This window comes from Fulmarus glacialis, unplaced genomic scaffold (genome assembly GCF_000690835.1).
Source record: "Fulmarus glacialis isolate BGI_N327 unplaced genomic scaffold, ASM69083v1 scaffold15024, whole genome shotgun sequence".
Classification (NCBI taxonomy): domain Eukaryota; kingdom Metazoa; phylum Chordata; class Aves; order Procellariiformes; family Procellariidae; genus Fulmarus; species Fulmarus glacialis.
This window is the reverse complement of record NW_009208970.1, coordinates 14,797-27,020: the sequence shown is the minus strand read 5'-3', so window position 1 is coordinate 27,020 and position 12,224 is coordinate 14,797. Positions and strand designations below refer to the sequence as shown.

Genomic DNA, 12,224 nt, shown 5'->3' with positions numbered 1-12,224 from the left:
TTAATATAACTTTTTATATATTTACTAATATTTTTAACCAGATAAATCCTGCTTTTTTAATACCAAATGTGAAGTCAAAAAGGACGTTTAGACTGAGAGCAGATATTGTTCCACTTGGTGAGACCTAAGTACTTAATATATTTTGGTTTGGGTTAAATTATGTAGACACATAGGTCTGTCTTGCTTTCAGTGAAATGGATATCTATGTTTCTATATTAGAGCCCTGTGGGAAGTTTACCTACAGAATGGAATGACTGTGTCATTTTTGTAGTGGATGTGTATCATAACTCAGTTATGGCTTAAGAAAATTACTGTCAAGCACTGATTTTGCAGTTTTTTACCCTGGAAAGTATAACAGCAGCACACTGTATTCGCCTGTAATCCAGCATATGTAAGACAATCTTTGAATCTCTTCTTCCCCCAGAATGAAGTAATATGTTTTTCATTACCAATTTTTTAAACTTTTTTAGGTATTTCTGGTACTTCTGTGGAAAAAAATATCACTTTGGACAGTGCAACTGGAATTGAACTTTCATGCAGATTGGACAATAAATATTCTCATTTGAAAAGTCTTCAAGTGACTTGGAAGAGGGGAAATGAAACAATCAGACACATCAATAAAACTGAAAACAGCTGGAGCATCCAGTAAGTAGTATTCTTTACAGGTTGACTTGCAGGTTCTAAGGAGTTATTATCACATGCATATACACTGCCCAATACTAGTCATGTTTATATTAGAAAAGAGCCAAATGCAGTGATTAATACATGCCCCTAATCAACATATTAAAGCTGCAGGAAAGGAAAAAGGTTGCAGTTACCTCGAGCCTGGAGGAGGAGCTCCTGTTCTTCCTCTAGTGCTGGAAAAACAAGGTTTCTTCAAGACAAGAATATAGAATAAGGACACAGTTCTTTGAGGTCCAGTAATTCTGTTCAGTAAGTGAAGTGTAATCTCAGTCTGAGATTGCTAAAATACATCAATTTCTTTTCCACTCCCCCATTTTCCACATTCTCACATTTCCACCTCAGTGCTGCTTTGTAGAAGTCTGAAAGGCGTCAATGGCCAGTTTTTTTTCCTTCATAGTTAGCAAAAGAGAGAGAAGAAATTAGCTTTGCAGTAAAGATGTTTTTGATTTTTTTTGAAGGTTTTCTTAACTCTTTCAAACGTCTCCAGAGACTCCAGAAATGTTTTAGAAAATCTTCTTCAATTGATATAACTTACTGTTGGCCTTTAAAAATCTGTGAATGGGCTGATTTTAACCAGGCAGTCTCCAGTTGATTTCTGCATTGCTTTGGTTTCTTAACATCAGTAATATTTATATAAAATTTCTATGATATAAAATGTGATGAGAATATACTGTCACTCTTCTTCTACTCAATTTACACACACAACTATGTAAATCTTTTTCAAAGTGCCTGTGAGATGTGTAGTTTACCAACAGAGAAGATGCTGGGCTTCATTGGATGACAGCTCTTTAAAACTGTTCTGTTGGAGCTATGCTTGCCATTGACTGACTGGCTTTAGAAAGAACAAACCATTTAAATAATCTCTTCTGAAGTCATACATAGCATATGCTATATACTTCACATGGTGAACCCATGTCTAATTTGGTAGCCTGTAGATCATTCTGCTTAAAGACGTTTGGCCTTCTGTTAGCAACAAGGGTGAAAATTATATTTATGTTCCCAGGTCTGCTTGTGCTCTTCTGTTTTCTTAAAAATGTCATGCTGTTTCTACACTGCACTAAACCTGAATCCTTGTGTTTTGGCGATGCATGTTCTCTGCTCCACTACTAATCTCTGCTGGTTTCTTTAGAATTAATTAGCAGTCACTGATAGTTGTAGGACAAAAGAAAATACAAGCAAAAAAGCAAATTGGTGAAACTTTTTTTTTAAGATTGTGGATCTTGGATAACAGTAAACTGGGAAGTTACAGTTGTACTCTGAAAGGTGAAGAAGAAATCAGCGCTGTGTTTCTCTTACGAGGCAAGTTATTTTAAATTTTGCTTCACTTGACCATTGGAATCCTGTATTAATATGGTATGTGGATAGTATGGAAATTGCCTAATTTGATAAGCATGACTAATATAGTCAAGCTAAGTGAGAATCACTATCCAAGTCATTTCTGTAGCATGGAGGGAGGAAGAATTTTGAAGCAAAAACTAAAAGCCTTTTTGACAAAATTTGCTAACAACCAAAAGAATATATAAGCCTACTTTTTTCCTAAATGAGTAACTGATTTCCTCTTCCCTCTCCACCCCTACAGCAGGAGTGAATACTCATCACTTTCTAGGGGATGGGAGGAAAGGAGAGGATCGTGTCTCAGATAAATTCTTCAAAAAGCAGAACTAGTGACTTGAAAGTTTGGCCTGAGATTTGGTGTTACAAGAGGAGCAATGATTGGCAGAATCAAAGCAGGTTTTTGAACAAATTCAGATATATTTCTGAAAGACCAAGTTACTGCTTTAGTGCATCTTCCATTCTATATAATGTAAGAATAGCTCTTGTATTAAAAGTTAGTGTGCTTCATTGGGCAGTATGAGTGCCCTTACTTCTGTTCTGTATTCTCTTCAATAATGTCGCCCTTGACAATAGTAGGCAAAATCCAGTGGAATGGAAGACATGTGGAAATGAAACAAATACAAGCTGCTGAGAACCTTCATCTCTAGTGAGAGCTATTCCCTTCTCTATTCCCACCATCCAGATTTTGCAAAGAGCAAGGCGAGCATTTGGTCTGTGAAAGCTCTACAGACCGATATATAAGAAAGATTGTTCCTGAACACAGGTTCCTAAAACCCCTAACTCTTCAAATAACTACCCTAACCTCAGCTGAACTAACCAGCAGGGCTTTGTAATTCTCAGTGCTGCAAGCTGGCTTTGTTCAGTGGGATATCTGGTCATACAACTTGAGGAAACTGTCATCTATGTTTAAGTCTTGAATAGTAATGTTGATACCTGCTTTCAAACCTTCAGGCAGGGAAGACTAGATTGAAGAAAGACAAAATTGTAGTTTATTCAGACCTTTTAATCTCTAAAAGTGATTATACATTTTTCTTGTCAACACGTGGGTAAGGTTTAGTTGAATGGCTACCCAAGTCTTTTTAGATTTAAAAAAGTCAAAGGAGACCTTATTCTTTTCAAAGTATACAATAACTATTTCAGTAAGGGCAGGGATGACTCAATAGGGAAGTCATTTTTTCCAGAACAGTACTTAGGGCTGGTTGATTTATTACTCAAAGATGGGAGAATTGCTTCACAATGATTGAATGCTGCCACTTCTGATGCCATAAAAAGTACTGGCTTGAGACTTTTCAAGATTAATGCAAGAGTGAAGGAAATAGGAAAGAGAAGTCCTTGAATCTTCCAGTCGATAATGCAGAGAGAACAATTCTCAAACTGAAGGATGAGTAATGTGTTGATACAGTCTAAAGTGGCTAAAGTAATCACTGCTGTAACTAATGGCAATAGCTTTTCCTCTAGGCAGTTAGGCACTATTGGATGTGTTGCTTCTCCTCCCCTTCCCCCACATCCTGGCTTGGCATAACCCTGCAGATTTTGAGGAGTTGAGCTTTTACCCAGGTCTGCAGAAAAACATAACATTTTGAGATGCTTATAGAAAGTTCAAATTATTAAACATGGAGACCATTCACGGGTATTTTTAAATGTTGTGAAGTGTTGTAATAGCTGTATTAAAGGGTAGAGTAGATTAATTTGTGTTCGCCCTTTGTTGAGGGATCCTGAAGCAGCTGTCCAGGTACGTGTGCTATGAAACAACTGTGGTCTTAAACCAGTGTGGAAATCTGACTGGTATAAATGCTGGTGCAGTCACCTGTCTGTTCATCTCCAACAGTTTGTTTTTTCTGTGCAGCAGCAGTGTTTTGCCACCAAATTCTGGGTGATCTACTTGCAAAAATACCTGGGACAAAGCATATTATTTCCTTGCACACGTTCAATGATTAACCAGTCTGTTACAGAGCTGATCCCAGAACTCATGATGGATAGCCATGTGGTAAAGGTATTGCTGGTATGCCTATAGCTGTGCTTTGGCACTGATCAGCATGGCTAAATCTTTTTGACTGCCACATAAAAATGTGCTGCTTACAAGGGTTTTTTATTTGTTTTCACATGTTCTTTTTTTTTCCCAACCTGCTTTTGTTTTTTTCTGTTCTATAAATTGCAGAGGAAGTGGTAGCAGTTATTAGTAAAGTTGTCCCTTTTACTGACAGCAGTGAAGATACTCTGCCACTACTCTTTAGAAGAATAGTGTTTAATGATTACAACAAATACATATGGAGTGAGAAGACTTCACTAGTAATGGCTGGACTGATATCTGGTGCAGAAAATTCTGAGGTTGTAAGCAGTGTGTTTTTTATTAACAAATTGGTTTCATATGTATTTCTAGAATGGAAATTTTTCAGTCTGAATACTCACGCGAAGTGAACTCTTCGGGACAATTAATTTGTGCTCAGCCAGTCAACAAGGGGAGGGAACAAGAGCAATCTTAGTTTGTACCAAACTGATCCATCATAACTGCTGAAAGCAAGTTCTTGACCTGTTTAGTCTTGTGTGACCAATATAATTTAAAAGATGTACTGGATCTGGACGTAAAAGATACTTCAATTTTCATTGCTCTAAAATTTAAAATAAATGGATCTGAGGAAAACATGCTGGTAAACGTCCTAATAAAGAGGGAAGGAAGGAGGAAGGGGAAATACATACTCTATCATGATATATTTGCTCAGCTCTAACTATATTTGTGGGATGCCTCAATATATTCAACAGCTTTTTTTGGGCTTTTGCTCTTGGAATGCTGTGGGGCATCTGCAGTTGTAATGGCTGGGACAAGTAGCTCTAAGTTATAATCTGATGTCTTGCTTCTTGTGGTCATGTTCTGTCGTTAGCAAGATTGGACCAAAAGTCCTCTTTACTGGCATGCACTCACAAGTTATTACTTCACCTTAGAAAATGTTTGTAACGACAAAGCTCCCTCAATCTGCAGTTTTGTCTTAATTACAAAAAAAGTTCTCCACCTGCACAACTTGCCAGATAACATTACATGGTAGCATTGTGGCTGGAATAGGCTTCTGTCAGTTTTTGCAGATTGAATGAAATTGCAGGAAAATTAGTATGTTTGTTTCTAGTGTACTAGAACTGAAGCATGTAGCTCACAGCTTTTTTTTGGAAAGAGGAAGTGGACAAGGGTAGAAATCAGTCTGATTATCACTTGGTTTTCAGCATTAACTGGCAACTTTTAAGATCATACAGCAGCTGAGAGCTGGATTCCTGTAGTCTTCTGCACAAATTCTGTATGTGGAATATCAGCCTGAAATGACTCTTCATTTAGATCATGTCATGAATTATAGATTCATCTGTGTTTATGGAAAAGGAAATGAATGGACTACTATAAATACATATCTAAACATATTTCATCTTTTTGTAATACTGTAATTAAAACCTGTAGATCTCACTTGATGAACTTTTTCCTATTTATTCTTAGTACCGAAAATTGAAGGAAGGGAAAAACCCATAATCAGTTATGAAGGAGATACAGCTGTAATGATTTGTAAAAGCTTTGGCTATACTCCCATTGCTTGGATTTGGTATATGACCAATGGAAGTGAACAGGTAAGGTTTCTGTCTGTTGGCCAAGCAAAACAATGTGGCAAAAAACAAGTACAGACACTTTGTAAAGTATAATGACTTTTCACTGTAGGTTCTCCAAATTGCTTTTCCTTTAAAGTTAATGTAAATATCTGCAGATGGGGAAAAAAAATATGGTATTTAGAAGTATTCATTACTACAGGGATGTTGTTTTTGTTCTGGTTTGTATGATGTTTCTTTTCCAAAAAGTCCCTGCCATACTCTTACAGCCGAGATAAGAGTAAAACAAATCAGGTAAGTCTTGAGATACTTGTCTTTACTATATTAATGATGCTCAAATCTTACTATTTGATACCAAAAAAAATCTTACCATAACAGGACACTCTTTTAAAAGACATTTAAGGTATTGGAAACTTGAGGGAGAACAGGAGCATGTCCCTTCTCTTCATCCTCCTCCAGGTACAAGTACTTCTGTATTTCCCAGCCTGTAAGACCTCTCTGGGGCACTGGACCTGAAGGAGGTTATCCTGATGTGGAGGATAACCTTCTGTGGTGGAGGTAACGCTGTGCCACTTGATTCTGAAGGAGCTGAAATATCTTCTCACTTCAGCTTCTGCCTTAAAGGCTGTGAGGAAAAATCTAGCGCAGCAGTTTTCCTCCTTCACACACCCACCTTTCAGGATCCCCCTTAGCCTTGGAAGCATAGCCACTTTGTTCTAGCCCTTTTCTGGAGTAAGCACTGTCAATGAAGAGGAGGTAAATACATCAGTCTCCTCTATACTACTGGAGAGTAGCATTGACTTGTAAGACATATCAGTGAAGCAGTGTTCCCAACTCACCTTTCTTGACAGTGTATGCTTTGTGCTGTGGTGAAACCTGGACATTAGATCCTGACACCTGAGGCTGCCTTTGTCAGTGGAGAGTCAGTAGAGTCAAGGGTACCCTTCATCTGATCTTAGACTAAAATGGGTCTCAGTCAACTTGCTCACTAAGTGTGTATTTTCCGCTGTTGAATGTAAAGAGAACCAGGGTGGCCATCTAAAATAAATCCTTTCCTTGGAGGTGGACTAAACAGGCTTCACAAATGCCACTTGTTCTTAACTCATTTTACATCTGTCTATATAGAACTATGTGTTGATAATATAAATAATTTGATTAAACACCTTCTCATTGCATTAATAAGACTTGTTATGTGTTTTTTATTTTCAGATTGCCATTAATGACTCTTTGCTGGCAGACAAGTATGTAATTAATAGAATATCTGCCAGTGTAACCCATCTGAAGATATTGAAGCTCACCAAGGAAGATGATGGTGTATATTGGTGTGAAGCTGCTTTTGAACTAGGGAAAAGTAAAGGACAGCTGAAGCTTAAAGTTCTATCCCTCATGGTGCCTCTCAAACCCTTTCTGGCAATTGTGGCAGAAGTTGTTATTTTAGTAACTATTGTTTTCCTTTATGAGATCTATTCGAAAAAGAAAGAGAAACGTGCAGGTAAGTCCTTTTTTTTAGTCTTTTCTAGCTTTCCATTGAAATTGCAGCCAAAGGTAGAAAGGTATGAGCCATAGCGCTTCATATATGAATTTCAGTGTGATTTTCATGTCTGTATTTTTTCTGATAAAATACTTTCTTCTACAACATTGCCTTATTTTAGATTTTTAAATCTCTTCTATGAGTCTAGAATTCAGGTACAAAGTGCTTTCAAAAAACAATACTTTGTATAAAGAGTTTGATATAGTCTGTATTTTTTTTCCTTACAAGACAAGGAATTTAGAGGCTATACTTCTTTGGGGAATGCTTAGGAATGGAAGCAACTGTTAGTAGTCTTGATGGGAGAAAATTCTGCCAAGAAATTGAGTAAGAACGAAAAATGCATTAAAACAGAACTAATTAAAACGCACTAATGTTGGTTCCTGCACCTAAGGCACACATAGATGAGCTGAACTAGATGTGCAAGATGAAACAGAAGTGACATATATATAAAATCTATCTATATATGTGTCTATGTATTATACATGTATGGTATTATATGGATATATGCATTTGTCTATTTTATACATATAGGTATATATTATATAATATATAACATGTATTAAAATCAGATTAATAATACTTGAGCAAGGTAAGTTTTTTGACAAATTTGCAGGTAATCCCATTGAATAGAGGAACAAGATAATTTGAATTACAAATTTAAGAAAACTAATAAAATGAAAAAATAAGGCTTTGTTTTGCTTATACATGGAATAAATAATATAATTAAACATAACTTTTCTACTGTTTGTTAAATTGAGACCTTACATAATCCTTTTTCTGTTTTGCAGAAGATGAAAAAGAATTTGACCAAGTTGAGCAACTGTAAGTACTGTAGTTAAATATTTGCTCTTTTGCATATTAAAGTGTGTTGTATAAAATGACACCTTATTGTTCACCCAATTGGTAAGGGTTAATGATGAATGTGAAAGTACAGTTTATTCCTTTCCTTAAGACTTCCTAATTCCAGAGTGTGCAGAATGCTGTTTTCTGCTTGGCACTTCATTTTGGTGTTTGGAAGATAATTCACTTTTTTGTGAGAGCACCATGTATCCTCATTATAAGCTCATTCTAAAAGGCTGTAACTATGAGGAAAATAACTTTCAGGTGGAAATTTTACAGATGAGGCTTTGAAATTTTTCTCACATGTATTTTTTTGTCCATATAAACATACATTTCTCACTTGCATGTGGTCAAAGCCCTAACTGTCCTAGGTAAGCCTGTAGTTGCTGGGGTGTTGGGAGCTGGTGGTGTTGGCTGTTTTGGTGGCAACTCCAGCCTCTCTGGGTGGCCTCTCACTGTGCTGAAGGCTTGGGCTCCCTGGGCACAGGAATGGCTGCACTACTGGAGCCAAAGGGGCAGGTGTAGGCACTTCTGTTGCTGTTCTGCTGCCTGAGGAGTGGTGCTCCCATGCTGGCTCCCCCCTCCTTAGGGTGATGCATTTCTAAAGGCTTGCTTGCTAAAATAAGCTATATTTCTCTCCCTCTGCCCATCCTTTGAAGCCCAGTCACTTCATTTGGCCTGTTAACTCTCCTTTTGTTTTAAGATGCAGCCTAGTAGTTCCTCTTTTTATGTGTCCAGTCTACTCCAGTTTTCTTTCCCCTCAGTCCCTTCTGTCCTCCTATGTTTATCTCCCTTTCTTGTCCCTCTGAGTAGTGCTGTCTTTCCCTTTTTGAATTTCTTGCTGCAGTGACCTTTGTTTCCCTGTGTTGTATTCACTTTCCATTCTTTTTTCCAGTGCTAGCTGAAAACATATTTTAGTGCTTTTCTCCTTATCTAAACACCTCTAAAGCTGTAATTCAATTATACCGTAAGGTGGGGATATGTCTTGGGAATATAGTATGCTATTATATTGCTGGCTGTTTGGGGATATGTCTTGGGTTGAAAATTGAATAATTGCCCTTGTTGCACAGCCCTGCTTCTTATAAACATGCTGAAACTGTATTGCAATAGGATTGTAACACAGTATAGTGCACTAAAATAATGTTGTCATGCTTGATGAGATGTGGGATGTGGTTTTGATCAGCTGCTTGATCTTTACTTTGGAGTTCTCTCTTAGATAAACACATATGAGGCAAATCTATCAAACCATGTACTTCCTGCCTGATTTTAATAACTGAAAGTTGTTCCAACTACTGGCTGTTCAGAAGATAGATTTGTGTACCAGAGAGAATGGCTCCAGAGGAACTTTTCTGGTCTGTTATGTCAAGTGACTAATACATATACAGCTGAACTTGGTTGATGAGTCTATGATTAAAAAGTCACATCCAACAATGTATTAGGTGGGAGGCCGGTGATTCAGAAACAGATTTTTTTTTTTTAGTGAGAAAATTGTTAATTCAAGTCTTGATTGTGACCAACACCATATAGCTAGTTGTAGGTGCTCCAGAAGGAGCAATCATGTGACTGTTTCAGCCTGTGTTCTGAGGATGTTGAGCTGTATATTGCTTGTATATAACTTGAGCATGCACTTTATATACAAATTCTATACACTGAATGAAATGATAGTACAGCAATCATTTCTGGGAATATTATCACTGTTAACTTCTGCCCAGAACTTTGTGGGATTTTTGAGGGGGATCGAGTTAATCCTTTATTACTTGGCCAAAACACTTCAAGAGTCAGTATTTTGGTTGCTTAAATTTTGTTTCATCTTTTTTCTTATAACTTCACATGCTAAAAGAGAAAATCAAATACATTTTAGATGTACTCTGTGATTGGATTGTGGGACTGGAATGACTGTGCTCATCCTATACTTAAAAGTTGAGTTTTGGAATTTAACATCTCTCTCTTATAGTAAATCAGAAGAAAGCAATGGTCTGGAAAACAGTAGTGCTAGACACAGAAGAATTTAATCTGGTTCCTAAAAAGGTAAGAGATGAAAGGGAGACCAGAGTTTACTTTTCTCCTGAGCAGCCTAATACAAGGACAAAGAAATCCACTGTGCCATCCCAATCTGTTTTTTTTTATGTGGGAAGAACATAGTAGTAGAACCATTGTTTAGATAAACCAATATATAGTCATTTGTGATGTAATAACAGCAAGAAAGTGAGTCCAAAACCTTTTAATTCAATGCTATCATCATTGTGGTTTAATACTTTGGTTCACCCATGAAGTCCTTAAAATAGACCCAGATTAACCTGCTTAATTGCTTGGTTCCTGATCATGAAACATTTCTGTGAATGCCAGGGTAGGTGCTGAGATGCATACAAATTGCTGATGTATCCAAAATCCTGCTCTTTCAGGCTGTATTGCTGTATTTTGTGTGTTGAGTGAGTTTATGGAGGAAGGATGCAAGTGTAATAGCAAGTGGGGAATGTGAAAGAACCAGAGAGATGAAACAAAGGATAATAGGAGTTTAGGAAAGAAGACAGAGCTTAATAGATGATGACTGAAGAGATTCATGGTAGAAGAAGGAAGCAGAGGATATGTAGCCCTGTGGAAGCTACATAATGAACTTCCCTGATTCTCTGCCCTCTTTACAGTCTAATTACAGGCTGCTTCTACTTATGCCAGCTGGAAATGCTTGTCAGAGGATGGTCTGTCAGTTGAGGACCAATGCTACATGCTCTAGCTATTTCCCCTTATTTCCCCTCTGCATCTGGCACCCCAATCTCTCATCTCAAGATGAGAGGTGTGAGTGACTCTGCATTCATGTCACTGCTGGTACTGTTTTTCTTCATCACAAGCCATCCAACTGAAGGAAGGTTGTTTCTATACCCTTTGTTTTAAAGAATAGAAACAAAAGTGTCAGATAAAGTTCATAAGAGGGCGTAACAAATCAGAAAACAATCAAGAACAAATACTTTCCAAGAGTATATTTTCTCCTGTTTCCCGCATGTTATTGTACTTGTTTTGATTGCTGTGACTTAGGTTCCCAAGGATTTATCCCATATTGGATCTAAGGTCCGTTCTTGTAAAGTCCCTTTGGCACATGACAGTGAATCACATTCAGATCTGCAGATTGGACCATTTAAAAAAAAATTGTAAAATATAAACTGGAGTTAAGTTTATTTTCAAACAAATATGGGAAAATATTAAGCAGAAAATAATAGAATTAATGTTTTAAGGAAATGTGTTTCTTCTTTTTTAATTCAGGAGATTTAACCCAAGAGAACTGGAAGTCATCAAAAGCTACAGAAAATGTATGCGGCTATGCATTTTAAACATCCATTATGCTTCTAAGTAAACTCCTCTACACTTATGAGAAATAAGATGCTTTTAAAATAGCTGTGAAACTGCTCACTTTATACAGACAATAATGTATTCTGCATTTAGACCTTTGCTGTCTGTAACATTGTCATTTTACTACTAAAGGGCGGTTTTTACATGATCAGACTTCCTGTTGTTTTATGACTGATCTGTTTGATTTTATGCCGTAAGTTAACGTCCTGAACTAACCTTGCATTCACTGAAATGAACAGGTAGTATAGAATGGGCCTATTATCTAAGTGTTACAAAGCTGGATTTGTAAGACCAAAAAAGTATTTCCACCAAAGAAAATGCCTTTTACTAGCAGATGAAGCAAATGTGACAAAGCCATTTTTACCAAAGAAATGGTCAAAGGGAAATCTTTATCATGATTTAAATGAAACATTAACAGTTTTGCGATGTGCTCTGAACAGTAAAATGTCTTCATTTTAAGTTTTCTTAGCTTCATTTAAATGAGAAAGAAATACAGGTATGTCCTGAATACTTAAGATACGAATTTTCTTAAGATGTCCTGCCATATGTCTGTGCTACTATACTGTAATTCTGAATAGGCTAAACACTTAAATATTGTACAGATCAGATATTTCAGCAGTATTTCAGAGTAGGTGAAAGAAGCAAAGGGGATACAGAACCATATCAGAATGTAACTGAAATAATTCCTTATGCTTGCACAAATTACTGCAGGCTGTGAAGGTGGCAAAACCAGTTTTGCGATTATAATTTATACAGAACATAGAAATTTCACAAATATACCTGTATGGTTCTTATCATGCATCCTGTCTAGTTGGTACTTTTACTTCTTCCAGCATACTGCATTGTTCCTTAAATTCCTCTCAGAGCACAGAGAAGGTGTTGAGCAGCTAAAATTTTCAGGGTAATAGAATAA

At 36.9% G+C, this 12,224-nt stretch overlaps 1 protein-coding gene across 1 annotated transcript; it reads left to right on the top strand.

The window, feature by feature from the left end:
- Window positions 1-470: 470 nt before the first annotated feature.
- On the top strand, window positions 471-9,981 carry EMB (embigin; the record flags this gene model as incomplete). Its single annotated transcript, XM_009576696.1, has 6 exons — window positions 471-645; window positions 1,895-1,983; window positions 5,495-5,622; window positions 6,808-7,090; window positions 7,918-7,951; window positions 9,924-9,981. Coding segments are annotated over 6 exons (767 nt in total), but the record flags the coding sequence as incomplete, so codon positions are not given.
- Between the last annotated feature and the right edge of the window lie 2,243 nt (window positions 9,982-12,224).